At 36.5% G+C, this 26,593-nt stretch overlaps 1 protein-coding gene across 10 annotated transcripts in view; it reads left to right on the top strand.

Annotated features, from left to right (window-relative positions):
• Positions 1-20,069, top strand: part of LOC131039702 (uncharacterized) — a 71,103-nt gene extending 51,034 nt beyond the window's left edge. For 4 of the 10 annotated variants that reach the window (XM_057972538.2, XM_057972537.2, XM_057972539.1 and 1 more), the window contains 6 exons: positions 9,011-9,115; positions 9,494-9,622; positions 9,769-9,818; positions 9,912-10,009; positions 10,103-10,387; positions 12,427-13,186. In XM_057972538.2, coding sequence (XP_057828521.1) covers positions 9,011-9,115; positions 9,494-9,622; positions 9,769-9,818; positions 9,912-10,009; positions 10,103-10,387; positions 12,427-12,942 — 1,183 coding nt within the window. In that variant the 3' untranslated portion in view covers positions 12,943-13,186. Of the gene's footprint in view, positions 1-9,010; positions 9,116-9,493; positions 9,623-9,768; positions 9,819-9,911; positions 10,010-10,102; positions 10,388-12,426; positions 13,187-19,240; positions 19,304-19,384; positions 19,475-19,579; positions 19,646-19,716 lie in introns of those variants that run through there. The other 6 variants (XM_057972541.2, XM_057972542.1, XM_057972536.1 and 3 more) reach the window with 4 other exon arrangements.
• Positions 20,070-26,593: the final 6,524 nt, after the last annotated feature.

Raw genomic sequence — 26,593 nt, 5'->3', positions numbered from 1 at the left:
TAGGGTTCTCCAAATGAGCAACTTCTTGGTTCCTTCTTGTGGTGCTAATCTCTACTTCTTCAATAGGAAGGGTATCCTAACGCGTGTCTTCCCTATCTCTTGATGAAGTCCTCTACTTGTGGCAAATTTGGAGGCTATAACATCAAACACCATACCATGCTCATCCAAAATAGGCCAAATATCAATATGATGAAGCCACTTACCCAATTTGGTGACAAGTTGTAGTACCTCCCTGGTGAAATAGCATGAGAAATCAAACCCTTCTTTGCATGTGTCTAGATTTGTGTTGTGAGGTTTTCACACATCACCCCATTGCAAATGGGGACCCCCATATTTTTCTTTCTAGGATTAGTCCTCTTAGCTTAGTTGTTAGCTGTGTTAGAGTCTTTGCTAGTAATCTTTGCATTGAAGGGATAGAGTTTCTTAAGTAGCCAGAGGGTTCATCAAGTCAGGTTGGTCTCTTGAGGATAGAGTGAAGACAGTTAGTTGTCGAGGCTTTCGGAATGAATGACTTGTCTCTTGTTTGCAGAGCGAAATTTATCATAGGGCCTGTCCCTTGCTCCCAATTTGGAGCGAAATTCTTCTTAAGACCTTCTTTAAAGGTTTATTTGACGTGTTTCACATTGGAATGGTTAAAGGACTTGAGGATTGAACAAAGCAAAATCAGGTGAAAGGGTTAAGTGAAGAGTCTTCCCTAAGGTCATGTACCTTGCTCCCTAATTGGAGCGAAATTTGCCTTAGACCTTGTACTTTGCTCCATATTTGGAGCGAATTTGCTAAGACCCTGTCCCTTGCTCAAGAATCCAAGTGAATTTCCTCCATAGGTACTCTTAAGGGTCAGATTGGTGATGCTTTCATGTGGAAAGATTTGAAAACTTAAGGCTAAAATCAATAAGTTAAGAGAAGGATGAACAAATTGAACTAAGGGGCAACATCAAGGTCGTGTACCTCACCCCAAAGTCTAAGAAAAATTTGCTCAAGGTCATGTACCTTGCTCACAAATTAGAGCGGATTCTCAGCAAGGACATGTACCTTGCTCCCAAATGGGAGCAAATTTCTTCCTTGAGCCTTCTTTAAGGATAAATCTGATAAGATGCATGTTTAGATGGTTGGAATACTTGGATATGATCAGAGTGGATTTCACCTAAGGTATGTCCTTTGCCCTCCATATGAAGAGAATTTTTAGTGTACAGTGCCCTCCATTTTGAGTGAACCTGCCCTAGACCGTGTACAATTCTCATCAATTTGAGCGAATTCTTCTTATGTCATGTACACTGCTCCCTGATTGGAGTGAATTTTCCCCAAAGTGTGTACACTGCCCTCTATTCCAGGCGAAATTCATCAAGAGGTAAGTTCAATACACATTTGACACCAAAACAATTCAAAGATTAAGGTGAGTCGGCCCTCTTTAGAAAGGAAAGATTAAATTTAATTATCAGACTTAGGTCGGCCTGCACTCGAGGGACATGACTCTTGCCTTGAGTGCTTATGTAAGAGGGGTCAAGAACATTCATTCAAATGCCAATTCAGAGCAAGTTCCTCCTACAATCAGTGAATTTTGGAGCAGATCAGTCACTTTAAAGGGGGGAATTCCATCAGAACAACAACAAATTCACAAAGGAAGAAATGAACTCATCAAGGAGATAGCAAAATTTGCTCAAAACCAAGGAGTGATCCCCTCTATAGAAACACCTATCAGACCTGCAAATCACATAAAATGTGAGAGATGAAGTCAAAATGGGAGTATGAAAAGGTTATAAATCATGTGTTTTGATGCTCAATTGTTTGTTTTGCAGGAGGTAAGGAAAGAGATCAAAAGGACCAGGTTGGAGGAAGATTGTAATAGGTATTTCAAGGAGAAAATTTCAACACCAAGATCAAGATACAAGGAAGACGTCTTCAAGAAGCTTCATTAGCATCAAGAACACCTCAAGTGCATGAAGAACACTCAAAATGCTACTAGGTTGAAAGACTTCAAATGTTCAATAGCTGCAAGCAATAGAGCGGGATATCTTCAAGGTTCTCATTCTATCACATTGACATGGAGAGATCAAAAGTTGCAAAGAAGAGATCATCCAACTACCTCAAGGCACTAGAGCATAAAGGAAGGATAACCTACATGATGGAAGAATGTTTTGCAATCTTGAATTCCCTTTGGGAATCCAAGAATCAAAGTCAGAATATTGAAGAGCTACATTCAACCAGGTGCACACTTCATCAAGTATACCAAGAACAAGGAAGAATCAATCAAGGTCATCACCAAGCATATATCAAACATGATCAAAGAAGCAGATAGTTTCAAAAGAGTTAATCAAAGTCTGCTTCTCATCAATCATCAAATTGAGCAACTGAATAATGTTGAGTATCAAAATATATTGCTCAACGTTCCTTGACCAAGCACAAGTGCAAGATTGAGGTGGCATCCCAGTCACTACTCCAACAATCAGAAAGTTTCCAATTCAGTGCGTCTAGATTCAATGATCTCCTCTTGTATACGTGTAATGTTCTCCAATCTCCCAATCATTTTCATCTTGTAGTATCTCACATAGTTACAAGACTCGGACTCGGCAAGCTGATTGTTGGCACGGACTTGGACTCAGTGCCCGGACTTGGCAAAAAATCGCTCAAGACTTGGCAAATTGAAAAACCCAATAAATTTAAAGATTTTTAAGGATTTAAAACCTGTTTCACTTCCCATATGCCTTTTTTATGATTCATTCATGTATTCTCTTATGGTTAGTATTTTGTGTGGTAGAATACAATGTATAAAATCGTTGCATCATTGTGTGGAATGGCACATATATCACACAATGCAGTTTACTTCTTGACAAAGCTGAGCACAAATCTAGAAGAAAAAATTCTACTCTATATTTGGTCTATGCTTTCTAATGTTTCCAGTTTGACTCTTTTCTTTAAAAAAATAAATCATTTTGGAGGGATGAGTGTCAATTTGATTCTTAATAAGATAATTTAGATTCCATTCCACACACCATCTATGCAATATGCCTGCCACTTTGATACTAATGGTCCCATTAAAAGTCATAACATCTCTTTTCCCCTTCACAAACTCTATCTGGAATCAGGCCTGACTTGTGAGATTAACCAATCAATCATGTGTTCCGATGTTGCACTACAATTTCTTACATAAAGGAATTCAACTAGTTCATTAGATTTCTATTCCACTTCTTCAGCATCGACATAGCTAGAAATAACATTATGAAGTCCTGAAAATACCTTTTTCAAAAACCTATCAAACACTCATGAAAAAAGTTACAAGAGACATTACTGTAGCTTGTACATAATTTCAATAAATAACTATACAGTTTCAAATAAGCTATATTATCTTGATGACAGTTAACTACATTTTCCCTAAATAGTGAACAACAAGCTATTTGACTTTAACCTTGATTACACTTTCAAATTGACTGAAATAATTGTGAAGTCCAATGCTGATTTAAACACAACTGAGCTCTAGCATGAATAATTTGAGAAAAGCATCTCCCTCAAATTTACAATCCACATACTAACAAAAAAGATTGAAATGAATATATTCAAGAATGTACAGCAGTTACATAGATTATAATTTATAATCCCCTACACTAAAAACACTCACATCTTATAGAAGATTCACTTCTTTCCAATCATTTTATATTCTTTGAGAAATTGTCTATTGGTTTGAAAAGAAGCAGCAGCACAAAATTATACGCAAAAGACTTTCAAGGCATTCTTGTACTTGATTCTGTGCATCTGTGCCAGATACAAAAACCAGGTCCATCTCAAAGGGAATCCTACTGGATATCTGTTTGGAACTCAAATTAAGCAGCCAAAAGTGAACAACAGGAAGAATATTAAAATTATATTCTCCTTTTATAACTAGTTTAAGCCTGCTTCCATGTATAGACTTCCAAGACAAATACAATAATTTAATATGACAGTACACATCATTACAGTGGTTTTTAATGACAACTTGCAAATGCAGCAGATGAACATCTAGTATTCACTCTGAAAAGCATGGCAAGCTTGACCTTTTGTCCAAGTTAAAACTTAAAACAAACATTTTTTTATTTTTTTTGCTTTATGAGTCTTGCTGGGCGTGGCAGAGTCTCAGCCTCAGGACTCGGTGAGTCTGCCGAGTTTGACAAACTCGGCGAGTCTGAGCCGACCTGGCCAAACTCGGCTGAGTCCTAATCCAGGGTCGTCTGGACTTTGCAGAGTTGACACGCCTCTGGACTCATAGAGTCCAGGCTAGATTCGCAGAGTCCTGTAACTCTGGTATCTCATCCTCTATGAATTCCCCTTTGTGCATTTAGGGGTGGCAAACATGTTTGGTGCTTGATTACAAAAACACCACATTGCACTTGGTAAAAAAATATTGAATATCAAAATATTGTGCAACATGAAGCATCTCATTGTCTGGACAATTGTGACTACCACCTTTAGCCATAGTTCATATTAGGCATCATAATTTTTTCTTTGAGTGTAGAATTAGGCTTTGAGGAGAGATCCATTAACTGCAAGCACTCAACCTTCATAACTCAATTAGAATTCACAACATGTTCTTTATGATTCTCCATGGGTTTTCTTTTTATCCAAATGCATGGGATGAAGAATTCATAAGAAATAATGATATTAATCTCATCAAAACCTTTATCTTTCTTATACCTCAAAATATCACCTGGATCCCATAGTCAAACAAATTTGAGTTTGAGTCAAAGAATCTATATGCTGTATAGTGTAAGTCAGATCTTTCATTCTTTCACCATTCTTAGTGTTTTCCCTGTTGAAAAAACCTTGTAATTACATAGTATGGAGTAATGAAAGTGGAACATGACCATGTTTTTCATACCTAGAACTATAATCAGAGAGCCTACCTACCTTTGCTGATTTAGAGGTTGTTGAGGGATTGTCAACACAACCATCCTTGCAACTCAAGATTCCTGATTTAGGATCAACCAAAATATTCTCCTCATTTGCATGTACATCAACATAGCTATTTTGCAAATCAACCACATATGGCCATAACTTTCTTTGGAGGATTCATGGTTAGTTTGTAGACTAGAACACCTTTTTCCATCACGGGCTCTTCACATCCAACAAGTAATGTCTCTTCCTTCTTGACTTCATCAATATTTTGTTGGTATACACGCTCATTAGACATCAATAAAATATCTTTTGACAAAGGATCCTTACCTTCAACTTGCATGGCATAACTATTCTGTTTCTACTCAATGGTGTGTTTGGTAGCAATGTCTTGTAACTGTTCTTCTTGCTTCTTGCTTTCCTCCCTAGCAATTTCTTTATATTTGTCCAACCATATTTTCATCTGTGTCTTGTGGTTTTTCAAACATTGGTTATTAAGATGATCTATAATAAGCTCTATAGATACTGTACATTGATTTCCCACCATGTTCACAGGATGGCCAGTACTCTCAAACCACTGTAATGTCCCCAATTGGACAACCTTAGATGATAGACAATTTTCCAAACATGTGAAAGCTGAAATAATGAACTTATACCAAATTTAGATGTTAAACTCTACTAAAGTTAATGGTGATCAGCAATATAACAAAGTTGTAGAATCCTTATCAATAAAATTACACAACTATAAACAACAGATCCAGTATTCCGCAGGCTCACATGATTTTGAAAACTTTAAAGGATGAAAATATTATAATTATATTAGCAGATCTGGTGTATAATAGCTGGTAAAATGTACAAAATTCTTATGTACACTTGAACATGAATCATGGGTTATTTATGAGGGCAAATCAGACTTTATAATAGCATAATAACCAATAATAAGCATCTAATATAGCAGAAATCAGATTTGAATTGGGGCACCAAAATACCAATTTAATTCCATGACAAACAATTATTAGCAATATACTCTTGAACAACAATTAATGAAGGCATCTTTTATTTATTTAGCAACAATTTACTTACAAAAGTATGTACAGTTGTACGGAAGGGAAAACTCTTGAATGTGGTAGCTGAAACTGTAGGGTGACAACTGGAAGGTGCTGAAACAAGTCTTAATGGTACTGGAAACTCTTTCCAATGGTTGTAGGCATTTGATAACAGCAGAAAATAACTTGAATCCCTAGACACAATAAAGGAATAGTAGAAAATATCTTGAAAATTCCTAAAATCAGCTAGTATTTGATGGTATGGCAGCTGGAAAACATTTTGTTTAGCAGATCCAACAAACCCAAAGCTGGTCGTATCGATAATGATGACTAAAACAATGCTTTTGAGCAGATCCAAATCCTCATGAACAACAACAGTGATCAAACCTCTTCAAAATTATCAAATCTACAGCTTTATGATAGTGCTAGGAGTAGAGTGTTGGCTGGAAACATCAACGACAGCAGATCCAATTGGGGCACCCTAGAATGATGTGTAGCAGCAGTAATGAAGTGAAATTGGCAAACCAAAGTTGAATATCGGTAGATTTGCTTGCAAATAACCTATCGATCCAAAGCTTCAGCTAACAAATCTTTAATCAATCTTCAACAGATGAGCACAACTGTGATTTCCGAATGGAATCACCTCTCTTGGCTAAGAGAGTTTTTGTCCTTTGGATCTTCCACACCAAAGGTTTAGGTCCTTGAATGCTTCAAACAACAAATTGAAAGGAATAATGAAATGACAAATACGGTTGATTTACTTCAAGCAATTACTTTCTTTTAGAGTTGTCTTTTGGGCCTTCTATTTGAATTTAATTATTCCCTCCAAGTTTTAAAAAATACTTTTTAGATTACTTCAAGTGTTTAAAAATATTTTTTGAACTACATATTTAATTAAGTGTCAAAAACACCTTTAAAATATTACAAAGCCCTATAATAATATTTTAGATGCCCTTTTGAAAATAAAGTGGCTTGGCCCAACTTAAAGTATTATTATTATTTCCCTTTATTTTATACCTTAGCCTACGGGAAATAAAAATTAGGTTACGAGTCCTCAATTAATTTCTTTAGTTTTGGAAAGGGGACATGATAAGTGTTAGTTTTAGCACTTTCAGATTAATCTAAACTCAGAAAATCAGAATTTAATTACTAACTAAATTGATTAAATGAAGGGTTTGTAGTTTTCCAGATTTAAGTATAACAAAGAAGGGAACAAAATAAGAACAAGACATGGTTACCCCGGGGAAAACTTCCTAAGAGGAAAAACCCAGCCAGAAAAGATCCTCAGATCTGATTATGAATTATGTTCATATGAGGGTTACAACACTTATCTCAAGTACTTGAAGGTGTTTGTACTTAGGACTGATAATGTCTTCCACAAAACTGCACTTTCACAAGCATCAAGTAGTCACATCTGCACCCTTCCAACAGCAATCAGGTCCAAACCCTAGGTTGGTAATGTATGGAGTCTGCTCTTTTATGGACTGCAACTTCAGTTTGCTCTCCTCTAACATCAGTTTGGTCTTCACATGAATGAATTTCATGCTTTTACTGGCAGAAGTAGATCGCTGACATAATTGAGGTATTTTGCTATAATGGCAGATATAATATTCCTCCTTTACTCGCAATGGCAGACATATATTTCGCATGTAATAAATGAATAATCAATGTGTGTGATTGAGGTGGGAAGCATCTTTATTTATATGGTGCATTGTTCATATATGTCGGCTTATACTTGAGTCGGCTTTATTCTTTAATTTACATTGTTTTCCTTTAATCCGAAATGCATTGATTATGGGGTTGGACCTTTGCATGTGGCATGGAGTAGCGTGGGGGTTCTTTAAGGATGTTCCGTGATGTATAGGGCCCAGCCCTACACACTAGAGGAGGGACCAGACCCCTAGGCGGATTCCAATGTTGCCTAAGGCAATTGGAATCTGCCATCCCTAATTACAAATTATTTCCCTTTATTTTATACCTTAGCCCTCAATTAATTTCTTTAGTTTTGGAAAGGGGACATGATAAGGATGTCACCATCATAACCCTTCACATTTTTCCTATTTCCTCTATATTTCTCTAATTTCCTAATTTCTAAATGTGTGGGTGTCTCAAATGAGATGCATGCATCACAGTTTATCAAATATTCCTTACATCTAGAAATAATATTTAAATTGGCATTGGATCAAATATCCAACTATATGATGCACGTTGCTCATTTCCTAACTGTTAGTAAATCTCTTTCTGCAAACTAGGTACTCATAAGGCCATAAGCTTTTACTTGCAACTCAGAATTGACAGCAGAATTCTTTTGGGAAGTACAGATGTAACAGTTCCCTTTGATTGGTAGTATCTATATGATGGGTTAGTGTAGAGGAGGATGTTGGCCATCAATTTCTGCTGTATTTTGCTTCCCTTGCAAATTAAAATTGTCTGATAAGATTACACTACATAATAGAATTTATATTGGAAACCGATTTGACATTAAAATATTAAGACACTACTTTCAAATCAAGTTTAATTCTCTTTCGTGAGCAAGTCATTGGGTTTTCTGGAGCCTTCTTTGGCAAATCACTGCCTGTACACCAATTCTTCAGTTGAAGCTTTCAGATTGGTTATTACAGTAGCAGTCTTCGAAACAGAGAGGTAATAAGATATCAATGATGGTTTACAGGAGTGTTTCCCTTGATGTCTTATAAACTACCCAAGTTTCTTTCAGCTAATGATTTTCATTTTGGTTCATTTGAGGGCCTTTAGACCCTTTATCTTCTCTATCCTCTGATTTGATTGGTCTTGGGTGGTGCAGTGTTCATTTATATGCCTTCCATCTTTGAGGGTGTCCTATTTATTATTGCCAGAATAATGCAAAACTAGTGATTGGAAGATTTAAGTGTCTGTTGCTTCGGTTAGTCCACTACATGATTAGAAGGTCATTTGTTTTAATTTAATTTTTTTTTCAGTTTATCTCCATTTTAGTCAATGGAGGAGTCCTTCCATTGTTCATGCCCCAAATATAAGTTTAGCTTATATTTTAAAACAAGCTATTCATGCATTTTGCTGTTTCATTGACTGGCTCATACACCTTATGTAAGGATTCATTGTTGCAGGTTCATGTTTCCCATAGTTGGTCTCAAATTTGCTTGGAGATTGGCATTTATATGTGTTACATGTTCCTGTTTCCATGCACGACGTACACATAGACAACTGAAAAGGTAAAAACTAGGATAAATCAAAGCATCCCATATCCTGGATTCGGTTTGAACCCATTTTATATTTCAGAAGAAATCATATGGGGAATCAAGAAAGTTTCTGCTGTGTCAGGCTTTTGGGAACCTTCCTTTCTTTTGTTTGTCTTCAGTTTTTGCCGAAGCCTTTCAATTCTTTTGTTTATAAAATTATAATCCTTACATATTGTGGAAAGTAGAATACATTGCCAGCAAAGATTGACTAAGAGTCTAATGACCAAGATTTGTGATTTACATTGAATTATTATTTTATTGATTTGGTGTATCATTGCTTGTCAATGTTTCTTCTGAATAAAAGTGTTTGTTCCACCATGTTTTAGTGGCTGACATATTTAGCATTGCCAGGTTGGTTGCTCGAGTGCAGACAACTTTGCGAGGTTCTTCACGCGACATAGGTTGGCTGCAACGTGCTCCTGGAATGCCTCCGGTTGAAGATGGTACAAACAAATTTAAAGAGTTGCTAGAAAGGATAAGGTGATCACTGTGGTCTTGTCCCTAGCATGATGTTTGGTTGAACTTAGTTCAATTATATATTTAAAACTTGTGACAAAATTTATAACTATTCTTTACAGATAACTCTTCATGTAACTATGAGAACTTAATGATTTCCCTCGTTTCAGAAATGGTGAACATATGTTGCCTGACAGATATGTGTATTTACTGGTTCCAGGTAAACTTTTTGTAACTTGATTATACATTGGTCATATTTTCTTTCTTGTAAATTTTGGAAAATAAATTCAACGGTGTTTCTTTACAATGATAGGCCTTTTTAGCAATCACGGTCCATTATATTTTGTTGATACTAAGAAGTTCTTCTCAAAGTTGGGGCTTGCTTGCCACATCGCAAAGATTCACAGCGAGGTAATTTCTTTTTTACCTCACTAATAATTTTTTTAGCAGTCAGGAAGCAATTCAGTGAGTGTTTAGAACATTCCTTTTTGATGAAAATGACAGGCTTCAGTTGCGAAAAATGCCTGGGAACTGAAGCAATATATTGAAGAGCTCTATTGGGGTTCAGGAAAACGTGTCCTGCTGCTTGGCCACAGTAAAGGAGGAGTGGATGCAGCAGCGGCATTGGCTATGTACTGGCCTGACCTGAAGGAGAAGGTTGCTGGATTAGCACTGGTGCAAAGCCCATATGGTGGCAGTCCAATTGCTTCTGATATTTTAAGAGAAGGTCAAATTGGAGATTTTGAAACACGGCGTCTAATGGAACTTTTAATTTGTAAATTGATCAAGGTAGGTTTTTGGATTATGCCAACTTTGTTTTTATTTATTTATTTCTCTAAATAAGGTGCCCACTTGGTTCGGTTATATTCATAGACATGTACGCATGGTAATTTGCATCTAATGGATTTTTAGGAACAAGATTGTTGAAATTGAGTTAAGAAGATATTTTGGCAGTCTTGTAATATCTTTTTTGAATTTAGAATGTTCATTATTTAGGCCTGTCTGCGGCTAAGTGTTACTATGCTTGTTGGGAAGCTTTTTAATTTGCATCTTTTGTTTTAGTTTTTTCATTAGATCTAATGGAATTTAGGAAACAGATTACTGAAATTATGTTAGCTTTTTTTGGCTGTTTTTAATATTTCAATATTAATGGTTTTCATTAATAAGGCATTTTGTTCAAATTCAGAATGTTCATTATCTAGGCCATCTCTCCACATGGATGGTTTTCATTAAGAAGGCATTCTGTTTGAATTTAGAATAGGCGTGTCTGTGTGAAGTGTTGATATGCTTATTGCAAAAGCTTTTTACTTTGATTGTTTTGTTTTATTTTCTATAGTCGTATACAAAGACCATTTATTTTGCTGTGCAAATGTGTTCACTTCATCGTATACTTTTTTATAAGTTTTTTTCTTGATATGTATGGACGCGGGGAGCACTCCCTTTATATTAGACCAAAGATAAACAAAAACTGATGAACCAGTTCCGCCACCTGGTATATAGAAAACAGAAGACTATTCTTCAATGCCACAAAGGCTTACAAGAGTATTAACTAGGCATAACTATGATTACACAATAGACCAAAACACAAATAGACCCATGATATCCTATAACTTGGAACTTTAATCCAGCGAATTACTTGGACCAGCATCTTCCCGAGCTTCTGCCATCTAAACCATCAGTCCTGATCAGATACTTTGTGTCTGTATTTGCTTGTTCAGCTCTCTCACAGTCTAGGTGGGGGATGACAAGCATGGAGCTTGAAGTTTTCTGAAAGCTTTTGTTGAAATTTTCAAATTCAACCTCCAACAAGTCCTTTGTTAGCGGTTCAAACATGCCCATTAAACATTGGAAGTTGGCATATAGATCATGAAAAGAGGGAAAGGAGACTAAACCCCTGCGTTCAATTCCCACAATGGGAAGTGGCGTTTGAGAGAATGACTCTGTGCAAATCTAGGACTTTGACTCTGTGCAAATCTAGGACTTTGTCCAAACTGCGTAAAATTTATCCCTAAAGCATGCCCAAGCCATACTTGTCTAGTATGCATTGCATTTAGAATTAAATCGAACGAAAATTTTGATGTAGTGGAGTATAGAGAAAGATATATTGAGGATATGATGCCACACAACTCTGATACATTAATATGGGAATGTGTTACCGCCACATGGAAACAATTTCTCTGTAGCTGATAAAGGATCCTAACACAAAGACTCATCACACTGAAGGTATTCGCAGCAGGAAATGTCTGTAGTTGTATGCTTGTTTGTAATTAATTGGATAGTGCAAGCGAGTCTGTAACCATAATGTTGGTATTGCTTATGTCCTCATAATATTTGTTTAGAGGTCCCCCTTTGGGATATTCCTCTATTGCTAGGTTCATTTGCTTTCCACACCTTATTCTAGTTTTAGATTTGGAAATTTTAATTTTTTGATTGTTGGAGCACTTTTGGCATGCCTGATTTGATATTTTAACTTTTTGAGTGGAATTGGTCTACTTAAGTCATTTGTAGACATTAAAATAGTATCTTTATTTTATTTTGATGCACATAACAACCACAAGGCATAATCTAAGTTCCCAAGGAATTACTTGGAGGTGGGTGTAACACTGAAATCTTTTGAATCTACAGTCTACTAGTAACTACTCTGATGCTTATCTATTATGATATGAAATAATCTGCCAGAGAGGCAAAGAGAACTATGAATATTTCTTTGGGAAACAAACATTTGAAGTTTCAGGTTACGGTAAAGGTACTGATGTTTTTGACATGTTGGCAACATGTGTAACATGGTTCTGAGTCTTCTGACATCAACTTTTAAAACCCATTTTTAGGGTGATATGCGAGCGTTGGAGGACCTGACTTACGAACGGAGGCAGGAGTTTATTTCTGCACATACACTGCCCACAGATGTGCCATTAGTATCATTTCACACAGAAGTCACAATAGCTCCTGGAGTCTTGGCTACCATGTCCCATATTGCACATGCGGAACTTCCATGGTTGCCTCTACAAGGTTCAAGTGCCAATACCGAAGAGGATACCAGTCAAATCAAGAAAGTTCCAGTTGCTGTACCTATTGCAGCAGCTATGGCTATATGTGCGTTGCATCTTCAACTTAGATATGGGGAGAAAAGTGATGGCCTTGTTACAAGGAGAGATGCAGAGGTTCCTGGATCTATAGTTGTACGCCCAGACAGAAAATTGGATCATGCATGGATGGTGTACTCTTCTTCTAAAAAGGATTCTATAGAAGCTGACGCGTCTCAAATGTGTGAAGCTTTGTTGGCATTGCTCGTGGAGGTTGGCCAGAGAAAAAGTGGTTCACTCTTAGAGCGCAATTCCCTATAATGTATATATCTATATTATTCATACTTCATACGTTCTTTGGCAACAGTAGATGCATGCATATTTTAATGTAGGCTAAATATGCCTTGATTTTGTTGCCAAAGGATTTTTTTTATTTGTTCTAACTTCTACAGATGGCTGAACAAGTAGAAAAAGATTCAGTTGCTTTTTCTATCTGATTTATAGTTTTCATTTTGTACATATTTGATATTTCTTTCTGATAATAAATTCTACCTTGGTGGGGCAATTGCATGTTCAAAAACATTGATGTTAAACTGATATAACTATGATTAAATTATATGAAACTGTAAAGGTTAATAGAGTAATTAATTGAAAGGAAAGATTATGTACCAAGCTACCTTGGGGGCATTAAATTTTGCCTACAGTTGTTTGGATTCAATAAGCTATGTTCAGAAAAGCCTTGAAGCTCACATTTTAAGCGTATGGGCCCAGCTTTCTTCTAAATAGAAACTTCAAGACTAGGAACAACTCAGTCAACTCATTCACCGTAGTGGCAGAATCTACTTGCTTTGCTTTTTAATAATAATTTAATGTGATGAAAGGTGAAAAAGCTGGATTTTACAACAATTTACGAATTTTAATAGCATATCATAATATTTTGTATCAACTTCTGACAAGGTTCATTATATTGGCAACCCTAGGAAACTTGACAAAGTTATGAAAAGTTTTATGAATAGGATTAGACATGAACGTCCTAAACTAAAGCAACTTCATGTATTACTGAACTAATATAGGCAGAGCTAGTATATCCAATACTGTAGCAACTCAAAACAAGAATAGCACATCGCAATATTCTAGGTATGATCAATGTTTGACAAAGCTCACTATTCTATCTGTAATTGCTGAATAGAGGACAAGAATAACAATGGGTACTGAGCTGGTAGCACCCATAAGAATTTGACCAAGTCCGAAAGGAGCTGAGCTAGCTAAAATATTAACTCAATGAAGTTGTTTAAGAAAATGATTACACTAAACAGACACGAGAGAAGCAGGACCTACTAGTACTAATCATAGTTTGCAAACTCTGCGAGTACTCTCCTCGTTGTTGAGTACTCTGTTTTTTTTGCTGGGTGAGTTTTTACAAGTTTAACTTGCAAATTTTTATAGACATGGGAAAAACATGGGTAAAAATTCTAATAGGGGTAAAACACTGGGTAAAATGGATTTTTCACACATTGTTTTGCCATAAAACCATGCATTTTCTCTCATGAGATTTAAATTTTTAGTTTAAAACATTTTGTAATTGAAATTTGCAAGAAAAAGTATGTTTCTAAAATCTAATTTGCTTATTTTTTGCTTGAGTATTTGTCGAGTATTTGCTGAGTCAAAAATTTCGGGCTTGCCGAGTACTCTCCAAGTCCAAGTCTGCAAACTATGGTACTAATAACAGACCTCATACAAATGGACATGAAAGTACTAATAACAGACCTCATACCAAAAAACATGAAGCCTCAATCACTTGCTGCTTTCCTGTTGCGATGAAGAGTTGGCTGGATTAATTCAGCTACATTGCCATATTTCCATGATTATCCAACATCGTGAATATAGGAGCTAAGGTGCTATTAGGGTTGTGCACCATTCTTCCATTAACTCAGCCACAACTATATAGTACTTTAATCCTTCAAAAGGTTTCAACGTGCCGCATATACATAGAAGCACTTAAGAACCCCAGGAAGATGGAAGAGTGAAAGGTTTCTCCTCTGACCAAATTGTAATGTTAACTAGTGTTTGTGAGTATGTGCAAGAAACAAGATAAGCTCTTTTGGAAGCTTAGCATCTTATCAAATCTGATTGTATATATGTAATTCAAAGTTAACCATTGGAACCATTGTAGTACAATAACAAAAATTGAAATGATAGTATGCAGTTGAAAGTGATCGTATGTAAAACTATTCTTGATTTTCGGTACAAGGAAGAAGAATCAAACTCTCATTAGAAGTATTGTTGTCCTTTACATGGTATTTCTGTACACTCCATTTACATTTTGAAAGCACACAAATCTGCTTAAAACGAAAATGAAGCTGTAGGCCTTGACAAGGCACAAGAAAGAAACCATTTACATTTGATTTCCTTTGTTATATTGCATCAATTCGCTTTTTTCATGTTACATAACTAACTCATAAACCCTATCTCATTCAACGACTTACCCCAAAGTCCAACTTGACCAATCTTATATCCATCACTTTCAAAAAGAATATTTGTATGATTTATTACGTTAATTTATTTGAACAGAAATATCATGGAGGTTTCACAAACTTGGGAATGTCTTGGGGCCTTTTGGGAATATTGCAGAGACCATCTTTTAGCCATTTATGGGTCCAAAGAGTTTCTACTCCATTGGAGGGACTTGGAACATCAGAAATTAAAATTACCATAAGCTAGAAGAAAAACTTGAACGCAAAAAACTGATTTTCACTGTAAGTGCAATTTTTGTTCTACACTACCTTTTGTGATAACACTCAAATTTCTTGTCTTTGGTATCTATACATGTAGGCCTACCCAAGTAGGACATTGCAGACATCTAGGGATTGCACATCATACAAAATCTCATGTATGAAAGGTACATAGAATAGAGTATTGACATTATTGATTGATATGAATATATCTATCTTCACTCAACTATCCAATATAATATGGATGCAAGTGAACATATTACATATTTGTGCTTTTGTGGTTGAAGAATTTTGAGATCTTGATTCTTTAGGTAGAGGTTGGACTTCTATTTATGATTATAGTGAGGACTTTGAAATCAAGAATTCACGTGTTATAGAAATTTGAACACATGCTTAAACAATACTTCAAACGCATTAAATCCTAGCACCACATAAACCTGAGGTGAAACATTTATCCAAGGAGAACCAAAGGGTTATTAAGTTTGGTCATACAGATTAAAACTAGAAATCCTAGATACACATCTTGAGTGGAACAGAGGGTTTCATGAAAAAGAAATAAGCATACTTACAACACTCCCTAAGCTCGTTTTTATCAATAAAATTCATATAAGAAAAGATTGAGCATCAAATTTAAGACATTAGAAGGATACGATCACGATTTATGGGAACTCTTACATACTCGAATTTGGAAATGAAGTTTAACTCCTCGCTTTTTATGATGCAGATTGTAACATAAATGGATTGTTGTCATTGTGAACACAAATTCAAACTAATTTGATACATCAATTAATAATAAGAAATAAAATTTAAATTCTAATATTCACCTCAACATTGAGCACAATGAAAAATTAAAATAACAAATAAAAGATTATAACTTAACTCTATTGTTACAAGCCAATTCGTTCAGTGCAATTCAAGATACAACTGCTTGTTATTTCTTTTGCGATTCAAGAAGTTTGATTGATTTGCATAAGATGGTCTACCAATTTATAGGATTTTGGCAACAATAAAGATTTGATTGGAAGATTGACAATGGAGAATAGATGACAATAATTCACTTGGATCAAGGAGAAGATGGATGGTCATGATTAAGTTTGTTCCAAATGATGGGATGAGTTATTTGATTAAAAATAGAAAAAAAAAAACATAAATAATTGGTTGCAACAAAAAATAAGGTGAAAAAAGAATTAGTTGGTCATTTATTTCTAGAAACAATGAAGGAAATATAGGTAAATTAAATAAAAATTTGATTCAATCATCCAATTGAAGTATTTAAATAGATGTGAGGTGGAAATTGAGATAAAATTATAACTTTATTTGAATAGGTGTGACATTAGGTTAGATTAATTAAAATTATTTAATTTTATATGACATTGGAGTTGGATGAATTAAATAATATATTGAATTAGTTGATTATGAACTAGATCAATTAAATAATTATGTTAAGATGATTTTGTGTCTATATTTTGCTTCTTTTTGAGATGAATTTTTTATTAGCAATGCCATTTCAAAGAAGATAAATATAGACATTTTGTGAGATATAATTGATAATAGGATGCCTAGATCATTTAGTAGAGGAAATGAAGTGAGAAAATGGACTAGTAAGAAATGGATAGGACTCTTGTTTCTCAAAAGGAGGACTAGTAAGAAATGGATGAAATATGGATGCGATTTTAAGAGATGGGAAGGATTGATTGTTAAATGTATGAAGATTGGGATGCGAGGATAGGAAGATTGTTACATGTTCCTTTTCTCAGACCCCTAACTTCAATGTTAGTAAAGAATAGGATGATGATAAGAAAGATGATATGATGAGTGATGAGGATGGTGGATTTTATGAAATTGGATGTAGGTATATGCCGAATTTGTAGTGAGCAACCAATATTTCTTGTAGCACTTTACATTATGCATCAAGGTATAAAGACCAAGGTGGTGATGTTCTAAGTGTGTGAAGGATTAATATCCATGTGAGCATATGAACTAATGCACCATGATATGGAAGATCATGATGACAATAATGATCTGCCTTAAGGATTGACTCACAAAGGTGAATGATATATGAAATACACAAGCAAGAAAGCAAGCATGCACCAAAAGATAAAAATACAAAACTCATTAGGATTACTTTAATTGCTTTACCATCAGTCATCATCAAGTTGTTATTTGTATTAATATTTTTATCAATAGTGCAATATTTTACATGGAAATCGTAGAAGCAAAATACCACGCTTACCAAGTTGCTTAAATATAATGTCCAAATCCAACCTCACAAAAGAAACATGAAATTTAAATATGATTTATGACACCAACTCTTGGGCGTATGCACCAAATGGGGGACCAAAAAGATGCCAAAAATATTTTTGGTCCCCAATAGCCCATTTGGTGTGTGCCTTATTTGGCGTGTGCTAAATAATAATGCACATATTTAAATGTTGCAAAATTGCATTTTGGAAACCATTTTCTGCTATCCGGCGTTTTGACTTGCATATCTCACCTTCCAAACTGTGCATGCCAAATAGAGACATAGTTTTGGCTTCTAGTAGTGTGAGATCTTCACCAAAACGGCACCACAATTTCGAGGGGGTCGAAGAGGTATGTATTTCTATTTTTTTACTCTCTAATTTTTGTTTAAACTATGGATTAAATTAGGTATTTAAATTGAAAATTGTTTTAAATTTCAAGAAATCAAAATCCATTTGAAAATGTTGAAAACCCACCACCACCTCCTCATGAAGAACCTTCTGAAGAAGAGGCACAACCAATCCCTCCCCCAATTCCTATACATCCCCCAGGAACACAAGAAAACATATTAGGGCAAATTGAAAACAACAAAAAACAACTTTAGGAGTTGATAAATACGCTGAAAGATCCTAATTCCGCAACCTCTCATAGAACAAGCCTTGTAGAGTCACTTGAATCTATTGTTGCCTGTGTAGGTTCAGTGAGTGGTCAAATTAATATGTGGTCCAACAAATGAGAAGAACAAAAACAATTTTATGCAAACAAGTTATCATATGCTGCAGTAAAGAAAAAGAAAATAAACAAAGTTGACCTGTGTGCACTTTTCACAGACCCTAGAACCAATCAATCCTTGCACCCTGGATGTAGGAGGTTCCCTGTCCATTGGTGCCAACACGAAGGGATAAGGAATAACTTTTGGGATAGGTGGTGGATGGTTTTTGATCAACCACCATGTAATAATCATGAGATGCCTCAGTACTTTTTGAGGAAACTCTATTGTGAGTTTGTCCTCAATGAGATCCCTAACTATTTTGACTACCTAAATTTTCAAGGTAGGGGTGGGGGATTGTCACATGATAGAGAAGGGGCACAACGTGACCCAAACCTAGCATCGAGACCCTTGGGTAGACCTATGGTGGAGCACGTGACTATTCCTTCCATTGTGAAGGATAGTGTCGAGGTGGATACCTATAGTCCATTAGCTCATTGACTCAGACCCTCATAGAGTATGCCGAGCCTCTAGTACATGTTGATGCAGATGAATCTTATAGGCCTCAAGTTCCATCTCACTATTGTTAGTCATTCACAACCCTTTGCACTTATCAGCCTGATAGTAGTCAGCATGCAACTACACAACAGGTCATGACAGAGTCTCTACTGAGTGAGACATTCGACATTGATATCCAGGTAAATTTTTGCAACTTCATTTAATTCTTTATTAAATTTTATTTTAACTAAATTAGTACAATGATTGTGATAAAAATGTAGGGTCAGTGTTTTTACTACCCGTGACATTCCCCCAGCCACGTTTTACACGACACCATCGAGTGATTTAGTAGGTTTCCAATAAATAATTCAACTTTTACATGTGAATAGTCAACATTAGATGAATGGTTTTCTCATAAGTTACTTTGGATGTCAAATAGTTTGGTGCTAGAGCTTCGACATTGACACCTCGCAGTGAAGTTCGTCGAGGCACTTACACTGAGGTAACCTTTATTCATTGACGGTGTGGTAAAACAAGTTTAGTAGTTTTGATAATTGAATAATAGTTATTGTTTCATTTTTAGTTGTTGACATCAGATGCTCCTCCTAATGTTCAAGCTACATTGGATCGTGGTGTTGCTGCAGCAGTAGCAAGTTCAGAAGCTTTGACAGAGGTATGAGATAAATTAGTATATTTCAATTGTTCTTTTAATTGTCTATATTGAAAATTGTAATGATACTTGTATGTAATTTAATTTCTATCATAATGCTTGCTGTAGGCCCTTGTCACTCTTGAGCGTGATCATCCCCCTATTGTGGATGAACATAGTGATTATATGTTTGCAGTAAGTAATTGTTCTATTATTTGTCATTCTATAATTCATTTTTTATATACATTATATATTGATGTTTATAGTTTTGATTGTATCAATTGGAGCTCCAAAAAAGTCTAGAAAGGAGGACTAGTGAGAACATTCGAAAGATGCCAGCATTGCATATATCTCCATTCCCTCAACAGTCGAAGGCAGCTCATGATCTATTTCCTGGTTCTAGTGGGAAATTAGTAGACTAGAGGCCTTTATTGTATGTCTGAATGGCATTTTTGAGCATATGTTTTGTATTATGTATATCTGACATTTTATTGCCATATGACTTTTGGCAAGCTCGTCTCATTGTATTGGATATATATGCTATACTATTATCGACATGAAACATTTTATGACTTTATGCCTATTTTGGTTAATGCAAATCATATTACAACTATTATCCAAAATCACATATATATATGTATTTATTAATTGAAATCAGTTCTTGTTCAATAATTCAACTTCATAACTTGGTAACTAATAAATATATTTATTTTCATGTCTAGAATTTCTATTTTGTCGTAGTCCATGGAGACAAATAGTAGTAACATTATCCTAGTGACATTTTTAGTTTCAATAACTAGTCTCTTCACTTTAGTTAGAGTTGGTTTATTAGTGTTAGACTAAGTTAGAAAGCCTTATTTTGCACTAGTTTACATATATACTTAAGAAATAAATTACTCTTTTAATTAGGTTTTTCCTTTTCTTTCAAGTACAAGCTAGATGCCAAATTTACATTAAATCTAGACCCTATAAACTACTTTCAAAATTCAAATAACTTTTATTTATACGCATTCACACTAAAAATAAAATGATCACATCGTATTTAAAAAAATTAAAATCATGATCGGGCGACTTGGCAACTGAAAGAATGCCATACCTAGCGATAACCTGGCCTCCTAGATGTACTCACATGATGGTCCATGCCCACAACGACTAGAACGAAAGTGACGCTATGTTGCCACCTTTCACTGAATGCATTTGACAATTTTTTATGTGACAAAGAAAGTCTCACCACAAGCAAATGGAATTGACTTGTCCGAAAGAGAGAGAGGTTTTTGTAGGTTCCCACCACACAACTCCATAGGTTCATATGACTCATCCATACGTACCATGGGCTCCGAGATACGTGACGTGAAAGTTTGACAGTTTTCACACTTTGAGCACACGAGAAAGTGTCGCTAGGGTGTGGCTCGAAATGATCAGGCGACTTGGGGAGAAAAAAAAGGGTATACGTAGTGTAAACCAAGCCACCCAGATGCAATCACACTAACAGTTCATGCCCACGATGAGCATAACAAAAGTTGCACTATGTTGCCACCTTTCATTGAATGCATCTAACAATTTTTTATGCGACAAAAAATGTCTAGGCATGGGCAAATGGAATTGAGTTGGCCAAAAGTGAGAAAGGTTTTTGGAGTAGTCCACCAAATGACCCCATAGGTTCAGATGACTCGTTCACACGTGCCATGGGCTCCGAGTTAAGCGACATAAAATTTTGATGGTTTTTCACTCTTTGAGCGCTTAAGGGAAAGCATCGCTAAGGTGTGGCTTGGAATGATCAGCTGACTTGGGGAGCGAACCAAGGCCATACCTAGTGTAAATTTGACCACTCGGACACGCTTGCAATGACGCTTCGTTGCCATGACGAGCGGAACAAAAGTTGTGCTATTTTGCCACCTTGCACTAAATGCATTTGACGATTTTTGATGCGACAGAAAAAGTGTGACCACGAGCAAATGAAATTGATTTGTTTGAAAGTGGGAGAGGTTTTTGTAGTCATCCACCACACGACCTCGTAGGTTTAGACGGTTCATCCATAGGTGCCACGAGCTCCAAGATACGTGACGTCAAAGTTTGACAGTTTTCACACTTTGAGCACTCAAGGGAAAGCGTCGCTAAGGTGTGGCTCAGAATGATCGGGTGAGTTGGGAATGAAAGAAGGGCATACCTATCATAAAACCGACCACCCAGATGCGCTTGCGCTGATGGTTCATTGCCATGATGAGCAAAACGAAAGTTGTAGTATTTTTGCCACTTTGCACTGAATGCATTTGATGGTTTTTGATGTGATAGAAAAAGTATGACCACGAGAAAATGAAATTGAGTTGTCTGAAAGCAGGAGAGGTTTTTGTAGTCATCCACCACATGACCCCATAGATTCAAACATTTTGTCCATATGTGCCAGGAGCTCCGAGATACTCAACATCAAAGTTTGATGGTTTTCACACTTTGAGCACTCAAGGGAAAGCATCGCCAAGGTGTGGCTCAGAATGATTGGGCGAGTTGGGGAGCAAAAGAAGGGCATACCAAGCATAAAACTGACCACCCAGACGTCCTTGCACTGACGATTCATTGCCATGACGAGCGGAATGAAAGTTGTGCTATTTTGCCACCTTGCACTGAATGCATTTGACGTTTTCTGATGCGACAAAAAAAGTGTGACCACGAGCAAATGAAATTGAGTTGTCCAAAAGAGGGAGAGGTTTTTGTAGTCATTCACCACACAACCCCGTAGGTTTAGATGATTTATCCATACGTACCATGAGCTCCGAGATATGCAACATCAAAGTTTGACGGTTTTCACACTTTGAGTGCTTAAAGGAAAGCATCGCTAAGGTGTGGCTCGAAATGATCAGGTGAGTTAGGGAGAAAAAGAAGGGCATACCTAACATAAACCCGGCCACCCGGACGTGCTCGCACTCGTGCTGATGGTTCATTGCCATGACGAGCGGAATAAAAGTTGTGCTATTTTGCCACCTTGCATTGAATGCATTTGATGGTTTTTGATGCGGCAAAAAAAGTGACCATGAGAAAATAAAATTGAGACCATGAGAAAATAAAATTGAGTTGTCTGAAAGCGGGAGAGGTTTTTGTAGTTGTCCACCACACGACCCCATAGGTTCAGATGACTCATCCATACGTGCCACGGGATCTGAGTTACGCATTGTCAAAGTTTGACTGTTTTCACACTTTGAGCACTCAAGGGAAAGCATCACCAAGGTGTGGCTCAGAATGATCAGGTGAGTTGGGGAGTGCAAGAAGGGCATACTTAGTGTAAACCCGACCACCTGGATGCGCTCGCATTGACGTTTCGTTGCCATGATGAGCAAAATGAAAGTTGTGCTATTTTACCACCTTGCATTGAATGCATTTGACGATTTTTGATGTGATAGAAAAAATGTGACCACAAGCAAATGAATTTTAGTTGTTCGAAAGTGGGAGAGGTTTTTGTAGTCATCCACCACATGACCTCGTAGGCTTAGATGGTTCATCCATACGTGCCACAAGCTTCTAGATACGCGACATCAAAGTTTGATGGTTTTAACACTTTGAGCACTCAAGGGAAAGCATTAACAAGGTGTGGCTCGGAATAATCGAGTGAGTTGGTGTGTGAAAGAAGGGAATACCTAGCCTAAACCCAACCACCTCGACGCATTCGCATTGATAGTTCATTTCTACGATGAGCGGGATGAAAGTTGTGCTATTTTGCCACCTTGCACTGAATGCATTTGATGATTTTTGATGCGACATAAAAAGTGTGACCCCGAGCAAATAAAATTGAGTTGTCCAAAAGTGGGAGAGGTTTTTCTAGTCATCCACCACACAACCCCGTAGGTTCAGATGGTTCATCCATATGTGCCATGAGCTCCCACATATGCAACATCATAGTTTGACGGTTTTCACACTTTGAGCACTCAAGGGAAAGTGTCACCAAGGTGTGGTTTGAAATGATCAGGCGAGTTGGGGAGCGAAACAAGGGCATACCTAGCATAAACCTGGCCACCTGGATGTGCTTGTGCTGACGGTTCATTGCCACGACGAGAGAAACAAAAGTTGTGATATTTTGCCACCTTGAACTGAATGCATTCGACAGTTTTTGATGCAACAAAAAAAGTGTGACCACGAGAAAATGAAATTGAGTTGTCCAAAAGAGGGAGAGGTTTTTGTATTTGTTCACCACATGACCTTGTAGGTTCAGATGGTTCATCCATATGTGCCACGAGATCTGAGATATGCGACGTCAAATTTTGACAGTTTTCACACTTTAAGCACTCAAGGGAAAGCGTCCCCAAGGTGTGGCTTGGAATGATTTGGCGAGTTGGGGAGCAAAACAAGGGCATACCTAGGGTAAAATCGGCCACCTGAATGTGCTCACACTGACGATTTGTTACCATGACGAGCGGAATGAAAGTTGTGCTATTTTGCCACCTTGCACTAAATGCATTTGACAGTTTTTGATGCGACAAAAAAAGTGTGACCACGAGAAAATGAAATTGAGTTGTTCGAAAGAGAAAGAGGTTTTTGTATTCGTCCACCACATGACCCTATAGGTTTAGACGGTTCTTCCATACATGCCATGAGCTCCAAGATATGTGACGTCAAAGTTTGACAGTTTTCACACTTTGAGCACTCAAGGGAAAGCGTTGCCAAGGTGTGGCTTGGAATGAATGGGCAAGTTGGGGAGAAAAAAAAGGGAATACCTAGTGTAAAACCGACCATCTGGACGTGCTCGCACTGACGGTTTATTTCCAAAACGAGCGGAACGAAAGTTATGCTATTTTGCCACCTTGCACTTAATGCATTTGATGGTTTTTGATGCGACAGAGAAAATGAATTTGAGTTGTCCAAAAGAGGGAGAGGTTTTTGTAGTCATCCACCACATGACCCTGTAGGTTCAGATGACTCATCCACATGTGTCATGGGCTCCGAGTTATGTGACGTCAAAGTTTGACAGTTTTTCACATTTTGAGCGCTCAAAGGAAAGAGTCGCTAAGGTGTGGCTCGGAATGACCAGGAGAGTTGGGGAGAAAAAGAAGGGCATACCTAGCGTAAAACTGACCACCCAGACACGTTCGCGCTGATGGTTTGTTTCCACGACGAGCAGATCAAAAGTTGTGCTATTTTGCAATCTTTATTGTCTATTTCCCTCTAAATATCATGTTCTAAAAAGGTTAATTGGAGAAGTTGTTTGTGCTACTAATATGAGTTTAATTATTGAATATGTGATAAATAATCTTATTATTTTAGCAATTACTCTTTCCATTTAAAAATCACATAAGTGCAACATATAATGTAAGTCTTGATTTCTACCACTTTTCCATTTGAAAATCACATAACTATAACTGCATAATACTAAGTATCTCAATCATTGTTAAACAAAAATATATTGCACAAAAGTATCTCGTAATGATATTTAATATTACAATGCCTCAAATATTTCACTTGTACAAATATACAGGTCACATGTACATATATCCAAATAAGCTTGATATTGCAGTTTATATTGCATTTACATTCAATTCAATGAAACATCTGGATCTGCTCTACTCTTTATTGTGTCAATAATTGCCTCATGGTCAGACTCACAAACCTTACATAGGTTTCGGTTTAGTGGTCTACTCCCATATTTAGTCAAGTGAACATTTGATGCCACCACAAGATTCAAATAATGAAGAATCTTTCTATGTGTCTCAAAGTCCTTAAATAACCACAAGTTAGATTTCTTCAATTTGTACCTCCTAAGCCATGTGCCAGTAACAAAGATTTATCCTATAGGGTATTCAATGTTTTCACCATCTACCACAGGGCCATCTAATTTATTTCTTGCCTCCACACAATGACATAGATAATAATATGTTCCTTCTTCATTGTTTGCAGCTACAGTAACTACATAAACATGCCTTGCAATCATATTTGCATTTATGTACATGAATAAAGTGAACAAATAGATATAAAATAAATTTTATTAAATATGTATGTAGATAATTTACCTGGTTAGACTAGATCTGAGATATGGTCAAAGTCAACTAATGCTTCCATATGTGTGAGTTGCAATGCAGTCGGGAGTCGATATGTGTCAAGTGGGATCAGATTTCTCGTACACTATTCGTCGACCCCCTTTGACTTACACTCGTTCCATGATTCATTTACACATGATGAACAAAAGCACACCATATGTTGCGTATGTATAGTCCATGAACCTACATTAGAGATTTTAAAAGAGAGTAGCTCACTCGATCTTGTCAATGTACAACAATCCTCATATTTTGCAATGTTAGTATCATCTATCAACCAAAAAAATATACGAACTAAAGACTCACCTTGATTACCTAGACCCATTGTAGCATTACACCACTCGACAATAGCTCTTGCATCTGTCAACTTTTCTTTATCTATGTACTTTAACTCTTCTCATGCCAAGGCTCTTTTGATACATGCTCCTGCACCATCATGCTCCCCCTTTCCATGCCCGACTTCACAAAAATTCGACATATGTTGAACACTAACTTGCTCTTATGCATTCTACTTAACCAATAAAACATTTGAGAGTTCTTGAATTGTGAGGCATAATTATCTGACCATATGATGTGCTGCCGGAATGAAATACCCATACTAGCCAAATTACGGTAGAACATCTAAAAGCAACCTTGCACAAACTCTATAGAATGTGAGCAATCATCACTAATATAGAAGTGATACTCCCTCAAAATCTTCCTATTTTAATCTGTGCTATCAACAACATGCATGAATGTTATATGCACAAATATAGCAACCTGTGTGGAGTTGTAATACTGGGATTGAACCTCATTCTGTGGCTTTAGTGTGTAGTTCTCTGCGAAGTCAACAACCGAAACAATGGTATTGAGTGGAAATGTGTCATTGCATATCTTGAATTGCAAGTCCAACCATCGAGTCCTATGGGTATGCCTTGCATACTCATACAATATTTTCTCACGAAAAATGCCCATAAATTGATACACTGGAATCTTTTCAGTGACAAAATCACACCTTTTTGCTTCTTTTCCATCTTTTACACTGTAGGCCACCATCTTATATTTGCCAAATTCCACTAGTTCATTCCCAATAACATGTGTACTATCCATATGTTCACACATTGGCAAATTTTGTAAGTCACCGCAGTGA

The sequence above is a fragment of the Cryptomeria japonica genome, chromosome 6 (assembly GCF_030272615.1).
Source record: "Cryptomeria japonica chromosome 6, Sugi_1.0, whole genome shotgun sequence".
Lineage (NCBI taxonomy): Eukaryota > Viridiplantae > Streptophyta > Pinopsida > Cupressales > Cupressaceae > Cryptomeria > Cryptomeria japonica.
The sequence above is the reverse complement of the archived record's forward strand: the minus strand, read 5'-3'. Positions and strand labels throughout refer to the sequence as shown.